At 40.1% G+C, this 18,617-nt stretch overlaps 1 protein-coding gene across 2 annotated transcripts; it reads left to right on the forward strand.

Moving 5' to 3' along the window:
• Window positions 1-1,812: 1,812 nt before the first annotated feature.
• hnrnpca (heterogeneous nuclear ribonucleoprotein C a) lies at window positions 1,813-15,471 on the forward strand. 2 transcript variants are annotated; one of them, XM_089007455.1, is made up of 9 exons: window positions 1,813-1,983; window positions 8,606-8,735; window positions 10,144-10,412; window positions 11,625-11,697; window positions 11,827-11,874; window positions 11,954-12,144; window positions 13,805-13,918; window positions 14,305-14,519; window positions 14,987-15,471. In XM_089007455.1, exons 2-9 carry the CDS (start codon window positions 8,731-8,733, stop codon window positions 15,083-15,085), a joined length of 1,014 nt encoding a protein of 337 aa, XP_088863581.1. In that variant the 5' UTR covers window positions 1,813-1,983; window positions 8,606-8,730; the 3' UTR covers window positions 15,086-15,471. The 2 variants fall into 2 exon arrangements, with proteins under 2 accessions (XP_088863581.1, XP_088863580.1); XM_089007454.1 differs by having other exon boundaries at window positions 1,815-1,983; window positions 11,824-11,874.
• The last annotated feature ends 3,146 nt before the right edge of the window (window positions 15,472-18,617 follow it).

Genomic DNA, 18,617 nt, shown 5'->3' on the forward strand with positions numbered 1-18,617 from the left:
TCATTCATTTCATCTTCCTTTCATAACTTTGCTGCTGTGAAATGTAAATTTCTCCACTGCGAGACTAATAAAGGTAAATCCAATCCAATACTTTTGGATTGGCATTTTTGCCATCCTTCCATCCATCCACCTATATTCTGCCGCTTATCCAGAGTCAGGTCGTGGGGGCAGCAGCTTCAGTAGGGAAGCCCAGACTTCCCTTCCCCAGCCACTTCTTCCAGCTCTTCCTGGCGGATCTCAAGGCGTTCCAAGGCCAGATGGGTGACATAGTCTCTCCAGCGTGTCCTGGGTCGACCCCGGGGTCTTCTGCCGGTGGGGCATGCCAGGAAATCAGATGCCCGAGCCACCTCATCTTGCTTCTCGTATTTTTGCCCCCGTTTTTGTTTAAATTCAAGGACATGATTCTTCTCCTTCCGGCCTACACACCTTGGCCGTGTGAATGCTGAATAATACGGCCATTTGATCTACAAAAATGAGCTAATCACATTTGGTCAGTAAGCGACAGTACAGTAATAGTTGTCAAACGCAGTAGAGAAAGTATAAATGCCTACGAGTAAGTTTTGTGTGAAAACATTCGTTGGGTGCGTACAGCTATTTTTGTAGTATTCGTACTGTCAACACGATTTCGTTTTATTTTAATATGAAAAAACAATTAGACACTGTATTTAGGTACGCTACAGTGACCTTTATTCCACCGCGATTATTTCTGTCCAGTGAACCGAGCGCACTCTGTACTCGCAATCGTATATCATTGCATTTTTGTGAAGTACATAATCGTTTCTTATGGGATTTTCCAAGCTATGCAGCTTATGGTGACATAGTACACGTTTCCCTCCTTGCTGGTTCTTGAAGGGACGACAATGAGAAACGGGGGAAAAATGTATTGAAGTTTACGCTCTTTTTGCTAACACTACAGTTTATAACTCATAGAAGTGGTAGAATGTATATTTTTCTCCATAACTGCCAAGTTTCAAGCAAAAAGAAGCATTAGCATTTATATTTCTAGAGCTCGCAATTTTCTTTCCTAGTATTCATTGACAGCCATTTTTGATTTCTGACGAAAATCTGCTTGCATTCGATCGTTGATATTTGCTAATTTATATTTTGAATATTTTCTTGTGTTTTTGGTTCTTGTTTAGAATTTCAAAAGCTTTCCTATGGTACCTTACTTGTTAAGAAAGTTATGATAGTGTAAACTGTAATAAAGAACTCAGTCACACGGTTTAACTGTGTAATTACAGGCAGAAAAAGCCCCTCATATTTCTACAATTACAAACTCCATTATTTCCTTATTTGTCACAGAACAATTAATCTATACATCATTAGAAAGCTATTTAAATGCACTTTAATATGGTATTAGAAAATGTGTGATGAATTATTATTCACATTTTTTGTAACATCCCTGCTGTATTTGTTTTCAATGTTGTGTTGTGTTGTGTCGTGTTGTGCTATGTTTTGAATACGTTTCGGAACCACTGCCATAGTCCCACAACACACTCTGTTGGTAGATCTCAGACCTACAACATTACTGTTTATACGAATTGCTCAGCCAAAAAGCTATTAGAATCGGCGATTGGAGAGTTATTTGTTCAAACATTCTATGTCCACATTGAGAGAATAAGGTTGATTTTGAATGTATTGTCTGGAAACGAAAAAAATACTCTCCAAAGATAGGTGAGCGCGGTTATACAGAACATGGCACACCGACGCTACGCCTTTTAAGAGGAAGCCCTGTCTCACTCCACAGAGAAAAGAACCCACCCCATTACCGCTCCCTCGCGCCGCGCTATGAAGCAAAAGAAGCGCTTACCAAATGCGCCATTAGCCTGTGACATTAGCTGAAGACAAAAGCTAGCTCGCGCTGTTCTTACCGGAGGCTTCATTCACCAAAGAAGCCTGCGTTCGCCTAAAGGACGACCTAAATATCAAAATTTGAGCGATTTTACCGAAAAGCAAGCCATTTTGTGCTCGTAAAGTGTCGCGGTGAGTATTTTGTTACCAGCTATTTTTCATTTTTCCTTCCTTTTTCTTTTCTTTTTGGATTTTTTTTTAGCGATGCTTTTTCAATTTTGCCGAGCTAGACGCTAGTCGCCCTCATCCTACTACTCCCGAGATTTAAAAAAGCACTGGTTGTGGTTTGAACGACAAAACACTTTTGGAGGCACCCTAGCTGCAGTTCCTTCCAGTTTTGCAAGTTGGCCGAGGTTGATTTTTGTGGCGGTTATTGGGGAAACATGCCTTTGACTGGACTGATGTGTTTTTGGCACGCTTTTCAGACGACGACATCCCACCCCCTCTTCCACTCAGACACACAGCTCGGCTGAACTAGCCCTAGTTATTCCGTCTGGTTTGCTAGGTTTACATCCTCTTCATTATTACTGATCACACGACGCAGACTTTTGTAGGTTTTGCTATTTTTGGTGGATATTATGTTTGCTGAGAATTTTTAGCTCCTTGGCTAAAATTAGCCGCGCTATCCTTAGCCTAGCCGTGGCTAGGGTAAGCTCTGCGCAAGAGGAGCATTTGATTCACTGCGAAGCCTGTTGGTGACGCTATCGGTGCATATACGATGGGGTTTTTAAAGAAAAAAAACTGGTTTTGCTTTTCTGTCTCAGACTGAACAGTCGTTTATTTTTCTTTTCTTTTTGGAGAGTGTTTTTTTCCCACCTCCCATGGTGATAATCAGGATGACGGGGGCCATTTTGCTGACAAGGAAGGGAACATTTTTTCCAATTTTATATGGACCACAAGTGGCTTCAGTTTTGTTGCTTCCACATTTTAATTGATTAAAAGCCTCTTTAACCGAAAGAGTATGATGGTCGTTTATATTTGTTAAGAAGAAAAAGTCACATCCCTCTTTACATGCCTTTTCAGTTGTTTTGATGAACAGTAGCAGGGAGATGTAACTGTTATATTTACGGTGACAACTGGCAAAGTCACATCGACAGTTACAAATGAACGTGTAAGAAATCAAATGCATATGGCCAAGTTTTATTCTAAATAAAATAATAACACTCTACTGTGCACAATAAAAACTGAGCAGTCCCCACCAAAATGAATTTCTATGCATTCAAGACCACATCATTAACTTGAGATAAATACAGAAACCTATTCAACATTTCGAATGGTAATCAGCAGCAAGAGAGTTAAATTGAATGTCCGGAAAACCCCAAAATATTTATTTATACAGACTATGTTCATATTTGTGACTGATAGTTATCTCACATGTGTGCAACGGCGACCTCGAATGAATCACAGAAATTCGCTTTGCGAAGATGAAAGCGACAAATGTGTGAAAGCACATTTTCGGTATTTGTAATGGTAAATTGCCACAGGTATAAATTAATTTTCATGCGTGCAAAACCACACACATTTCACTTAAATGATAGCAGTGATATATGTAATTGTTGCACACTAGAGAACAGATATGTTGGCCACGAAAAATAATTTTAATAAAGGAAAGTCCCCACAAAATTTATGTAAAAACAGCAGTAAAGTTTTGCAGTCAACTGCATAAAACACATTTAAATTGTTGAAGAATTTGTTGCGCCCGATGAACTCTTAAAGTTGTTGAAGAAAAGTTAAATGCAGTCACTCACATGTATGTATGTATGTATATATGTATGTATGTATATATATATATATATATATATATATATATATATATATATATATATATATATATATACACACACAGTAAAGTCTCGTTATATCAATATTTTTACACATTGACATTTTTATTTTGTTATGCTTAGAATATCTTGTTTTCTATCCTTTCACTCCCACCCCAACCCCATCCCTCTTCAATTGCTGCTGTGGACCGTAAATTTCCCCATTGCGGGACGAATAAAGGTATTCTGATTCTGATTCTCAGGAGTCGGAAAAAATATCGATATAACCGGACTATCGATATATCCGATCCTGCGCCATGTAAATTTTCTCCTTGCGTTCATAGAAATAGTATCGTAATAAGCAGTACTATCGATATAACCGATATCGATATAACGAGACTTTACTGTATATATGTGTGTGTGTGTATATATGTATGCGTGCGTGTGTATGTGCATATATATGTGCGTGTGTATATATATATATATATATATATATATATATATATATATATATATATATATATATATATATATATATATATATATATATATATATATATATATATATAGAGAGAGAGAGAGAGATCTATATCGATAGATATATATCTGTGTGTGTGTGTATATGAAGAGAGCAAGACAATAATCATAATACCGTGCTTAGATGAGTGGGGATGTATAGATTGAGTGTATAGCTTTAAAATGATAAAATTAATAATAATAATTTGTGTACTGTAGAAACAATGTGTACCAGCAATGAGAAAAAAATCTTGCCAAATAGACCTCATGTATTCAAAATACAACAATGACGTATTTATCTATCAATAGTTGCTGCACATTGAAAATTATAAACAACTGCGTTCCCAAATTTCCACACACGCAAGAAAAGGCATTCGTGGCAATTGCCATTTACATCAGTTTTTTTGTCCAAGCAGCAGTTGCAAAAAACATGTTCATGTATTCAAGACTGCGGTCAGTCTCCTGTGCTTCTGTGTAGGCTCTCAGTCGTACGGAGTGGTCCATTGAGGAAAAGGTTTCTTCAGCCATCATCTGGACTTCTTTGAAGGTGTCGGACATTTTGCTCCTCATCCGAAGAGCTTCGTCAACAAACTAAAGTTGTCCTGGTAACTCTGGCCCCATATCCCTAATGTTTAGAGGTGGCGGTGCCAGACCTCTACTCAGATAGGTCCCTGCCTTTTCCACTCTGATTACCTCTTTTGGTCTATCCCTGGCTCTGGTTTACCTCATTAGGCCAATTGAGACCCACTAGCATTGTCCCTGCGATGTTGATAGTCTTTTGTTTTTTTTCTGATTACCTCTCTGATAAAAAAGACATTATCAACATCACAGGGACAATGCTCGTGGGCCTCAATCTGCAGTACATCTGCACCTAAAAACAAGCAACCACTCATTTGAAGACAGTGATGTTAAAATCTAGCTATCGAGCTAAAGAAAATAGATGGTTTGAAAGGGGAGCAAAACCCTTCACTTAATCGGCACAGTGGTTTAAGGTTTAATTTAGACTGTCCTGACAACAGACTTCTTAAGGCGACACACTGTAGGCTGAGTCATGCTAATAAGGTGAACCAGAGCCAGGGATATAACATTAGTGTTCATCAGAGAGGTAATAAGATTGGCGAATGAGGTGAAATTTTCCCATTGTGGGACGAATAAAGGTTTTTTGATTGTGAATCCAGGCCCAGTTATAGAATAATCAGATTGGCTTCAGTGAGTGCTCCACTACTCCCCCAACCTTAAAGCAGGGACCTATCAGAGCAGAAGTCTTGCAAGGCTACATTATCCATTAGGGATATAGGGCCAAAGTTACCAGCAACACTTTAGTTCTCTGACGAAGCTCTTCGGATGAAGAGCGAAACGTCTGACACTTTCAAAGAAGTACAGATGACGGCTGAAGATATCTATACCTTGATCTTTACCTTGATGCACATATTTTCCTATAGTGCAGATTAAAAATCACAAATGGGAGCAACAAAAATAGATTTTCGTTCAAATAAAAATCAGTGGCAGTTAATATTACTTCTCATTTAAAAATGGTAATTGATGACAAATTATTTTTTTTAAATATACACATTCAAATTGGTGTAGTTCAGCAACACTAGATACTTTGATGCATATTGCTGAAGCATGTCATTCCTGTTACCTGCTAATAGTTCACATCCTGTCCAAATGTTATGCTTGCACTTAGAGGCACTTAATGCCAAACATATCTCCCATGCTTTATTGCTTACTACTGACGGCTGTTCCGAAACTCGAACCATCCAACTTGGCAACAGTAATTATAGTACCGTATTTTCATGATAATACGGCTCGCCGTTTTAAGTCATTGTGTCATTTGGGGATAATATTTCTGTAACGCATACACAAGACACACATTATTGAACATGGGAATGGTAATGATTTTACGTTGGCAGAACAACATCAGTCAAGAGGATCTCCTGAAAGTCACACAATAGAATTCCCAGATTTTGGATTTTGGTGTACATATATGGTCACCCGCAGTATTCGCTGCCCTGCACCTTGCCACACTAGAGACATTTCAAGACTGCGTCGTTTGAGTTGTGAAAATACGGTAGTACTAGAAACCTGATTTGTAAGTTTCCTCTCCGTCTGTCGTTGTTGTTTTATAATGGGGCTTTCATTAAAACATTCCTGTGGCAACAGCCATTGACGCACAGGCAGGAGGAAGTTATTTGATGTACATGTTGAAATACGTGTAGAACGGCTTCAGTCAGCATTTTTGTTGAAACCTATGCAACTTTACTGAGTCCCTGGTGCCAGCGATGGCTTCTCGGTGAAACAATAGCCTATTATACAAGACTGGTTATGATGAAACAAAAAATGATAGTCTGTCTTTTTTCCGAATGGCCCCAAACATTTGTGGCTCACTGCTCGACGTTCTGTAAATTCACAAATAGGTACTTGTTGACAGTAATGAAATTTTTTTGGGTCATGAGCTGCCAGACTCTTTGATGCCATTTTCAATGCTTGGGTCACCAACTTGCCTTACAAGAAAAATATATTGAAAAGCAGAACACACTTGGCGTTAACGCCTGTGACTGATGATAGTTATATTTATATATATTTTTTGAAATGTTAAGTTGTTTATTTTTCAAAGCACGCTTTGTTTCAAGACATGCCCATTGGAACTCTCAATTGATTCACCATGTGGGAATTTACACTTTGGACCTTTCGTTCCACGACATTTGCTGAAAACCGAGTGAGCCAACAAAGAGTATTTGTTTTAGTTCATGTTGTGGAGGAGACACAAATGTTAACTACGCATTTCTTGCGTTTCTTTTCAAAATAGTATTAACCAAATACTTGGCAAACGTAAAAACATATTTTTCATCATTCAATCAACATAAGGCAAATAAAATATTAAAGTACATTCTGATAACTGTTTAAGAGCTCAATCTGATCCTGAGTTGTTGAAATCCAATTTGCAAGGGAAGCAATGGTGCATGTATGACGTTTCCCGCCTCTAACAAACCCGATTGAAATGCTCTGCTCATCAGTAAAGTCTGATCATGATCCTGGTCCTTTGAATTTAAAACATGCACAATATCGGCCCTCGGAGACTGTATTGTCACCACCCTGCTCTCATCGTTTCCAAACAATGTTAAGAGCTCAGGAGAATTTGAAACTTGTTTTGGTTTGGGAAGTAGAATGCAATATTTTGGAACTAAAATGACAGATTTCTCGATAATGAACATCACAGAACACAGAAAATGAAGTATGTTTTTTTTAATCACAATAAAAATTGACCTTTTGCCACAAAAATGCAACCTAGTCAAGCTCTTCTAGTCTCATTGCTTATAAATAATTCACTGCCATACGATGTGCAAAAATGTGTCCACTCCAGTGCCAGGGTTTTTGTCATTTTCTCTCAAATTTCAGGACCCACAGAATATTGAGTTTTAGGACTATATAAACATTTTTTATGGGTCTGCTTGAAGTGAGGGCAGCTGTACAAAAGGAAAATGCTGCCCCCTCATGGGAAGGAAAAACATTCCCAGGGGTCTGACCGACGCCTCAAATGCACCCCCGCCGCAAGAAAAATCCAAAATCCGAAGAAATTCGAGAATGGCACTCTGTCATGTTCTACAGTTACATATATCAAATATGCTTTTTATAATTGTATATATTTTTATACTTTGCACGATGTACAGTTGTTTTTATCAAACTTTTTTGTGCAGTCATACATTTCAGTCTCCTGACATTTTCTTTTGTGCATAGAATACTTTGTTTTATCTTTTGACCCCCCCTCCCACTCCTTTCAATTTTGCTGCTGAGATTACAAATTTCCCCATTGCGCGACTATTAAAGGCTTCATGGTTCTGATGCTTTTCAATTCCAGAATAAATTTGGGAATGGCAGTGAATGAGTTAATTTCCATCAAGGCACCAGCTATTATATTTAAAATGCCAAATGCTGGAAAATGTGAGAAAACCAAATACATTTTTGTTTTCCTAATGAGAAAAAAATCTCAAATTTGCCACAAAAACGATACTCAGTTGAGTGCATGCATTCATGCTGTAAAATAAGCGTAAAGGTCATTGTAGGAAAAGCTGAATCTGCAATCTAAAATCACAACCGAGCAAAGTCGTTTTTTGCCCAAATGAAATGTGTATAAGAAATGTCCAAAATAACATTTTGCAGCACATTTTTGTCAAATACAATTGATTTTTGCCCCCAAAAAACGGGAGTCCGACATGAAGTCAGTCGTCCCGCATCTGCTGTTCTTGGAAATTGATAATAAAGTTGTCCTTTAGTGTTTGTTATCATACTGGAAATACTATCTAGCCACCAAGGTGGCTCATTGTCAGCAGTTTGGATTTGTTTGTTACTAGCCAATCAACACTTCACCACCAACACTCCTCCTACCTACAGTGCACACAGGTAAGAAGACTTGCTGCGCCGTAACCCCTGCTTAGCGTGACTAAGTTGTGTGTGGTTGTTGTTTTCTGTCGCCTCAGTTAAAAATCTCACGTGCTAGCGAGAAAAGAAGGGGCGAAAAGGTGAAGGTTCGAGACCCCAGGCCAAAGTGAGCCCCAGCCCACAGAGTCAGACAGAACAGACGACTGCCCTGCACACAGACGCTATGGAGTGAGTCACGACCAATCCAAACAACCCTCACCCAACACTCTTTTCTCCCTGCCCTTATGCATCCTCTCAGGAACCAGCACTGTTGATACCGCTGGTGTGACATCTTTCCCCTGTGAGGAGATGGTAAAATGACAAAATCTACCCAGGTCTTACGATCTCGCACCTCCAAACTCCCATTACACAGCTATGACAGTAATAAAACAGTGGAAACGCATTAGCCGCAATGGGTCACTGTGTTCGTTAATATTTCTCAGTGCAAAATAAGATTTCATTTGGTCTGCAAAAGCGACCTCAAACTTGTAATGTACATACGCCGTCATGTAATGGCCGGGGACGTTTAGTTACTCAACTACAGAGTTGAATCCATTTTATGAAGGGTGTTAATTTGTGGGAACCCTTTGTAAATAAATTAAAATTTTTGTGGTGAGGGACGTTCGAATATATCTAATATTGGAATCCCTGTTTACTTTCTGCATTCTTTCAATTTTTTAATGCAGATTTGTAATTTATTAGCCTTCCATTTGTTTTTCATTACAACAAATATACATTCCAGTTAACTCCCACACATTTGCAGTTCGGTATTTGCAATGTCACCAATTGGGCTTTTTTTTAGGACGGTGCTGTCTAGACCTCTCTCTTATTCCCTCCTAAACCAATTATTCATGTTTTTTCTCAAATGTAATTTTTTCTTTTTGTATATGGCAAAGGCAATTTATAATGAAGTGTCAATTATTTAAAAATGTCCATAAATAATTGGGGTTAGCTAGATGTGGGTCAGACCTAAATCAATCTAATCATGTTTTTCTCAAATTGTATTTATTTTTTGAATATGGCAAGTGCAATTTATAATGAAGCGTCAATTATTTTAAAATGTCCATAAATAATTGGGGTCACTTAGATAGGGGTGGGCGGGATACATTTTCATACTTTGTTTTCCAGATACCATGTCCGTGTTTCATTGTGCTGTAGTGAACCGCACGGTGCGACCATCATAAAATAAAGGTCATCTTGGCCATTAATTGGGGTGCGCCGTTTAGTTGAGAAGGTGCCATGATTTCAGGAAATCCTACATTCGGTGCCCAAGTTTGCACATTAATTTGAAATTCGTTTACACAGAGCACTGACATTGCTGGTTAAGAAATCATTTTGAGGGAATTTCATAATTAATCTCAATTGGATTGGATTGGATTTGCCTTTATTAGTCTCGCAGTGGAGACGTTTACACACACAGAAACACACACACACACACACACACACACACCTAAAATACACTGTCTGTAAGAAAATAATCTGTTTTAAATTAGATATCAAGTAGACAGGATGAATTTAATACAACTAGCTTCTGCTGTGTCGCTCGGTGGCTAAACGACCGTGTGTTGTGCTTGTCTGTCTCCCCCACCCCCACCAGCCGTTCGCCCACCACCGCTAGCCTGATGACCGCCAGCAACGTCACAAACAGGACGGACCCACGCTCGCTCAACTCGCGGGTGTTCATCGGCAACCTCAACACCCTGCTGGTGACCAAGGCTGACGTGGAGGCCATTTTTGCCAAGTACGGCAAGATTGTGGGCTGCTCTGTGCACAAGGGCTATGCCTTTGTGCAATATGCCAACGAGCGCAACGCCCGCTCTGCCGTCGCTGGGGAGGACGGGCGGATGATTGTCGGCCAAATGCTTGGTAAGGAAGACCCTCTCACTCCTACTAAAACTGATGTTTATTTTTTTTTTCTTTGGATTGACTTTAGGCATTTTGTCCATGCCCAAATGTAAAAAATGCGACAGCAATGGAAACTCAACCTCTTAACTCTATCTCGAATCATACTTGTATTATTTTCTGTATTAAAATCTGCTGGGTGTTGCTGCGCCATAATAATCTTTCCCCGGCTGGATAGTTGACATTGTTTCGTAAAACAAAAGCACAAAGATGAACCTCTGTCAGAGATCGATGAGAAGGTTTCTTCAGCCGTCATCTGTACAAAATTTAAATAAAATCTGTCAGAGATTTTCGCTCGGACACTGAACAAAGGCTCGAACACAAGAACATTGTCTTTTACTGCCGGCAGCGACACAGCCATTCATGACCGACGCCCAACTTCTGCAGCCCTTTGCCAAGCTATTTATTGAGCGTATATGCAAATTGAAGTGACACATTAGAAAAACATAGTCTTCTTCATTTGAATACCATGCCCCTGGACGTCCCACGCACCAACATCCATAAAACAGAACAAAGACATTTTAATGGGTTGTCTTCCATGAACTGACAGATTTGTAACCTGGCTAATGAGCTCTTCCTGTGATGGAGTTTACCAAGTCCTAAATTCCCCCCAAGGCCAGATCTCCTACCGGAGGACGACAGTTTAACAGGCTGTGTCTGCTCACCTCAGATTGACCCCAGATTTTCTGTGCTTCCATTGTGGGCCTTGTGTTCGCCCAACTAAGCATACAACAGCGTGAAACTTTTAAATATGATCACTTCTATTCTGTCTATTCTCTATCAACCTCCTTGAAGAAATGTTCATTTCTTCAAAGCGTTATTGCCTTCAGTCGTACGGTGATTGTTGAAACACTTCTTCCACTCACGGGAAGTGTAAGAATGGAAACTCTTTCAAATCCATTGTGTCAATGAGCGGACAAACACCAAATCTGACTCAAGTTGGAACCCCCGTGCTTAATAAACCTTATCACCACATTTGACTGAAACCCTCACATTTGATTTTGAATCACTTTGACTTTGAAATAGGCAAAATAGTCCCCAAAAATAAAAATAACACTTTCCACCCTTTACTCAGCATGATCTCCTCTCACTCACAATGCAATCTGCAGCGAAGAGTCTCCAAGGTGTATTCCTTTCTTTGAACCACCACTTTTTTCCCTTTTTTTCCTCCTTCAGACATAAACCTTGCCGGAGAGCCCAAACCGCACCGTACCAAACCCAGCAAACGTTCAGCTGGTGACATGTACAGGTAAGTTCAGCGAGTATCCTCGTTGAATAGTGGGCCCGGAACTTTGAGACCATTAAAAATTTTACCCAACATTCCAAGGCAAGTTTCAATACCACCTCCCAAATACCATGCCCTTCTTCCATACAGCAGTTCCTCCTTTGAATTGGACTATGACTTCCAGAGAGACTACTATGATAGGTGAGTTTGTCGCCAGCACTCCGGAAACGACCTTCTTGTCGGAAACCGTCCTCCAGTGTTTTTTGTTCCACCGCCTCAGAATGTACTCGTACCCGTCCCGTGTACCTGCCCCGCCTCCACCGCTCTCCCGCGCCATCATCCCGTCCAAGCGCCCGCGGGTCAGCCTTAGTAGCGGCGGCGGCGGTGGAGGTGGCGGAAGCAGCCGGCGGACCAAGAGCAGCTTCTCCTCATCCTCCAAGAGCAGCCAGAGGACCTATTCATCTCGAAGCAGTGAGTACAGTTTACGCTTGATTAGCACAGAAAAAAATGTTCCAGACCAAGCCACGGTATCTAATTTGGAGAAATTATATGCGCCCTACAAGCTCTTTTCGGTACTCCCAGTTGAATTTTCCTGAGGAACCTTTAAAGGACAACCGACGTCTCCGGACAAGTTGTGTCCATAATTTGTAAAATCGCTTCAAATGACTTCTACTGAGCGTATTTTGCAAAGATTCCACCGCATATAGCTGTTTTACGTTTTAAGACTCGCGCTGAATATTCCGGAAGTCTAGTTTTTGAGTTGGTGACGAGTCCGTACGTGACGTCACTGAAGGAACACCCCTGACCGAAGGAGGACAGGGGCGAAAAGGACACATTGTAGCAGTCCTTCCATCACGTCAATGCTTTTTGCTGTGCTTGTTTGGTCTGAAAACGTCATGTTGCACCAAAAAGAGCCCGAAGACGGCGACCAAGCTCTATGTAAGGAATTTATCAGCCTGTGGAAACGGGCTGATTAATTCCTCACAGGAGCTTGGTCGCCATTTTCTACCTCTTTTTTGGTGATCCATTTCCCCCCAATGTTGCCTCAAAATGGCACGCAATAAATTCTTTAATTGATTGCAAACATGTATGCTTTCCTCTTCAGAACTATTTGAATCATATTCATAACTGGATGCGTAACAAGAAAGCATATTCTCCGAATCTGAAGCCATTGTTTTGCTTCTCCAGCAATGCAAGACGTCTTGGCGTGACGTCACAAACTGGGAGCGGGACTTTCTGAAAATGCCCAATTCGCAGCTCAATTTTTTGCAGATTTTGGACACTTTAAGTCATTTTTATTGGTGTTTTGCATTTGAATAAAAATATCATACTGCGTGTTTTGGGTATTATAGATGCTATAAAACGTTTTTCTGATGTCAGTTAGGAAACAAAAAGTGACATTGGTTGTCCTTTAATAAAATAAGAAAATAACACTATATGTTACAACACAAATATTTAACCAAACTGTATTTCATCGAATAACGACTACTACTAGCTTAATTCGTCTGTGTAGGCTCTCAGTCGTACAGGAGTTGTCCATCGAGGAAGAGGTTTCTTCGCCGTCATCTGTACTTCTCTGAAAGTATCGACCGTTTCGCTCCTCATCCGATGAGCTTTGTCAGCAAACTAAAGTTGTTAAATGAGGTAAACCAGAGCCAGGGATAGAACATTATAGGCAATCAGATTGCCTAATGAGGCAAAATCAGAGCCAGGGATAGAACAATAGAAGTAATCAGATTGGCTTCAGGGAGTGCTGCACTGCTCCCCATCCTTAGAGCAGGGACCTATCAGAGCAGAGGTCTGGCACGTCCACCTCTCTCCATTAGGGAAATGGGGCCAGAGTTACCAGCGCAACTTTAGTTCGCTGACACCTCTTTGGATGAGGAGTGAACCGTCGGACATCTTCAAAGAAGTACAGATGACGGCTGAAGAAACCTTTTCCTCTACTCGCTTAAAGTTTACAGAATGGAAATTGTCAGCCTTTAAGCAAACGCTGTGTTACACATTCAAAGTGGACAATAATAGTTTCATAAATCAAAAAAGAGACCAAAAAGTAGTGGCGCTCACGCCTCCCCCACAAACGGTCTCTGTGGATCGTCGTCAGTCTGATTTTATCTGCTTTTCTTCTTAGTGAAAGTTGATGAGCTGCAGACCATCAAGCGCGAGTTGACTCAAATTAAGAGCAAAGTAGATGATCTCCTGGACAGCTTGGAGCGCATGGAGAAGGACCACAGCAAGAAGACGGGTATGAGAGTTACTCTTTTCGTTTAAATGGTCCGTGTCACAGTCACTTTCACCATAACAAGTGTTGACCAATGGCTGACATAACCAACTACTTTAATACTAAATTTGCCATCCTCTTATCTTAAATTGAATTGCTCGTTTTGACTTTTACATGTGGGTGCGTCGTGCTCCGATGACATGCCATAAAACACACTGCAAAAGCCATAAAGAGCACACTTGAACAGACAGCTTGTCTGTTTGCTACCATAATTCACAACACTGTAGATTAGTGTGTGTGATGGGTGTCATCAAATGTCCAACTGTAAAGCACAATTATAGTTCATAAATTCACCCCGTGAAGCCACTTTCATTTGACAAAATCACATTTGGTTGGCATGTTTGCGACAGAGTCTAAAGCCGTTAAGCCCGAGCCTGGTGAGGTGACCTCCCCGCCTCACCCTAGCAACAAGGATGATGCCCTGAACCGGGAGCGGGACAGCCAGGATCTTAATGACACTGATGAGGAAGAGGAGGAGGAGGAGGAGGAAGAGGAGGAGGAGGAGGAAGAGGAGGAGGAGGAGGAGGAGGAGGAAGAGGAGGGAGACCTGGAGGAACAGGAGGAGGTATGATGACTCCTCAAAAAATGCTGAATATAGATGTCAATCAACTGAGAACCAGAAAGATTGTCCCCACTGTCTCAGATTTACTGTGGCCATCTGCGTTTTGACTGTGGGCCCATTGTTTAGTTGGTCAGCAAAGCACGGCACTTTTAAACATGATAAATTCTTATTCTCCATCACAAGAATAAGTAAAAATGTCTTTTTTTTAACATTTTCATTTAATTCAGAAATGGAATAATGGCAACTATTATTCACTACTGACAACCCGGCAGCAGACTCTGCATGCCATATATCATATTTACACACAGTTTATCTAAATCATCTGGTTTTTCTCGTTTCGCTTGGATCTAAATTTATTTTGAGGTCTTTTAAAGGCTGCTGGACGACGTGATCATTGTGTGTGTGTGTCTATGCATCAAATTTAACACGAGTGAAACGATACAATTTCACCCGTGTAATGATCTGTGCAGCCCAAGAGTCAAGCGGAGGAGGAGGAAGAGGAGGAGGAAGGCGAACACGTGGAAGGGGATGATGACAACGACAGCATCAACGGAGAAAATGACTCGTAGGCCGCCGCCCGAGCACACTTCACCTCATGTTAAGCTACTATTAGGAACTTGGACATCAGTTTTATCACACAAAAAATGACCAGAAAAATAATCAAAAAGAAAAAGATGTGCACGGAAACAATCATGGCAGGTACACACGCACACACAGTTATTGTGTTCATTTGTGGCTGCTGTGACTTGCTGTGTAGCTTCATTTTAGCACGTACCAACTGGCAAGCTACATGTGTGCGCACACTTGTAGGTTTTTTTTAGTTCTTGTAGCCTCGTCGGTTTGCTTCCCTCGTCATCCGTCTGTCAGTTGTCTTGATCCCTTTCCGTTTATTTTTATACTCTTCACCTTCTGTTTTACTGGAAAGGAATAAATTGCAATAAAATATTAAATGACATGCACTGGTTTGTTTTGGATTTAGTGACTTTGCCAGCATTATCACAATACATTTGAAAGACTGCATTATAAATAGAAACATCAAATAAAAACAGAGTGTTGTTTCTTTCCAGAAAGTAAAGGAAAAAAACTGTCAAAATTGACCAATGTGCATATTTCCGCCTTCGTAATATCAATCGTCTCCGTCCCTCTCCCACCCCTCACACCACTGCTATCCTTATTCACAGTCTCGTCACCACCCGTATCGACTATTGTAACTCACTTCTTTTCAGGGTCCCTCAGAAACTTCTTCACAAACTTCAACTCGTCCAAAATTCCTCAGGCCGGATCATCACTAAAACCCCCTCCTTTCACCACATCACTCCTGTCCTCCAGCAGCTCCACTGGCTCCCTGTTAAATTTCGTATTGATTTCAAGATACTCCTGTTTACATTTAAAGCCATCCATAATCTTGCCCCCCCCATCTGTCTGACCTACTTAAAATCTCCGTTCCCTCTCGGGCCCTCAGATCTTCATTCTCCCTCCACCTCTGTATGCCCTCTGCCCGTCTCACCACGATGGGGAGCAGAGCTTTCAGCCGCTCTGCTCCCAAACTCTGGAACATACTTCCACCCAACATCCGTAACATTGACTCCCTTCCTACTTTCAAATCTCACCTCAAAACCCACCTGTTTAAACTTGCTTTCATGGTCTAGTTTAATCTGCTGTTTTATTATTTATTGTTTTATTCATGATTTTATTGTTTTATGTGTTGTTTTTATTGTAAAGTGTCCTTGGGTGTTCAGAAAGGCGTTGGTAAATGAAATGTATTATTATTATTATTACTACAGTAAAGTCTCGTTATATCGATATCGGATATATCGATAGTCCCGGTTATATCGATACTATTTCTATGCACTCACTGAGAAAATTACATGCAAACAGGGTCGGATATATCGATAGTCCCGGTTATATCGATATTTTTTCGGACTCCCTTGAATATCGATATAACGAGACTTTACTGTATTTATCTTCCAATCACTTGACTAATTTAGTTGTATGAGCCCAAAATTAATCCCACAAGTCAATTGGTCAAAACAGGATTCAAATTATGCATGTTTGTATATTTTTTGGATATGAATTAATTGAAGTTGATTACGGGGATTTCTAACCAGAAATGGTTCAAAATGTAGTCAAACTTTTTTAGGCAAATATTACAACTTTATATTGCATTCGATTGGATTGACCTTTATTAGTCTTGCAGTGGAGAAATGCATTCACATCAGCAAAGTTATGAAAGGTATTGATATAATAATACATTTTCTATGAAAGCGCTTTTCATCACACTTAGACACTTTACAAGCGCTTAAAATGCAAAATAAAATGTACACCTGAAGACAAGCATGCATAATTGACATCAAAATAGATCTAAATGAACAAAACGAATCATGGCTTAAAGAGATTAAAATATTTTAAAAGCATTACGGAACTGGTGAGTTTTAAGCGCTGATTTGAAGGATCGGAGGTCGGGTACAGTTGCGGATTTGGTATGGAAGAGCGTTCCTGAGGGTGGGAGCGGTCCCACCAGGTTCTGAGTCTGGCCACGGGGGATGTCAAGGTGTATATATTCTACTCGTAGTCAAAGTTTGTCATCAAAATTTTCAGTCACTTATTGGTCTTGAAAAATTGTAAATTAGGCGCCCTCACACTGTCTGATGGAGATTAGACAGAATAAGAAGTTATCAAGTTTCATGCTGTTATATGCTTAGCCAACATGTGAGACTGAATACACAATTGAAGCAACAGACAACCTGGGGTCAATCAGGTCAACAGACACAGCAAGTTAAAATGTCAGCTTCATCTAGGAGATCTGGCCTGGCACAGAATTTAGGACTTGGGAAACTCCTTATCAGACAAGTAGTTTAAGACTTCAAACTCTTTCACAGGAAGAGGTCATTAGCCAGGTTACAAATGTATCAGTTCATGGAAAACACACTGTTTTATTACTTACAGCTGTTCGTGCTTAGAACTCAAGAGCTGTGGTATTCTAATCAAGAAAACTATGCTTTACTAATGTATCACTTTAATTTGCATGCACTCTCAATAAATAGCTTGGCAGGGGGTTGCAGAATTCAGACGTCTGTCATGAATGGCCGGCAGTAGGGACAATCTCCTGCCAGCAGTAGGGACAATCTTTCTGGTTCTGAGTCTTCGTCCACAGTGTCTGACTGTCATATCTCTGACACTGTTATACAGTATATTATTGAAAATGTGACAAAATGATGAAGCCTGTATCGACTACTCTTCATTTTTTAAATCAGCATCGTTAGATTTTACAACTTTTTCTTAAATTGCTTTTGGTCTTCGACCTATCTTCCTTAAGTTTTTAGCTATGTAAACATTTCATGTAGTGTATTACACGTATGGCAGAATCTTATGCTTGTTACTCAATTGTGATTATTGGATTGAGCCAATATCAACTACTATTACTAATCACATTTTGTTGATATGAGGGCTAAATTTTTTTCCCGATTGGTCATTAAAAAGTCTCATTTGGCTTCCTTATCCTGGCAGATGACACCAATTTCATACAGAAACAATGGCGCTCCATAAAGTACTATAACTGATAACTGAATTCACCAAATGACAAAATGGCCGCCCACTGAGATGGACAAAAACAGTTGCTTTTACTGCAGAACTGAGATCCCACATTGGCAATATTATTCAGAATGCTGGGTTGAGGCTCCTGGGGCTACATAGAACATATTGGAATTTAAATTTTGGGTTTGAGTTTTTAATGCCTACATTCAACGTAGTGTTTTATAAGTCTGACAATGTACAATAATTATTTTTGTAACTGGTAAGGGTAGTATGATAAAACTGGGGGGATGTTGCTTAAAAAAAACAAGACTTGCAGTCGTAGACCACATAATCGGGCAGGACAATAGAAGTAATCAGTGTACCTGAGAGCAGGGACCTATCATAGCAGATTCTGGCACCGCCACGTCTGGACAGTAGGGAAAAGTTAGGTTTTCATATTGTCAACAGTCATTGTGATAAAAAGTCACAGAAAGTGACAGACATACAGGAAACACCCTGTACATGCAATATAAGAAACATTCAAATCCCGTGCTAGTTTTTTTTAAGGAGAACAATTTTGACAATCAA

The sequence above is a fragment of the Hippocampus bargibanti genome, linkage group LG11 (genome assembly GCF_051943395.1).
Source record: "Hippocampus bargibanti isolate YZ-2025 linkage group LG11, ASM5194339v1, whole genome shotgun sequence".
NCBI classification, from domain to species: domain Eukaryota; kingdom Metazoa; phylum Chordata; class Actinopteri; order Syngnathiformes; family Syngnathidae; genus Hippocampus; species Hippocampus bargibanti.

What these genes read in the sequence shown, in the direction of transcription:
- hnrnpca (XM_089007454.1), top strand. An exon ending in GATTGTCGGCCAAATGCTTG is followed by an intron (nt 10,413 to 11,624) that starts GTAAGGAAGACC and finishes TTCCTCCTTCAG; the next exon opens with ACATAAACCTTGCCGGAGAG. An exon ending in GGACCACAGCAAGAAGACGG is followed by an intron (nt 13,919 to 14,304) that starts GTATGAGAGTTA and finishes TGTTTGCGACAG; the next exon opens with AGTCTAAAGCCGTTAAGCCC.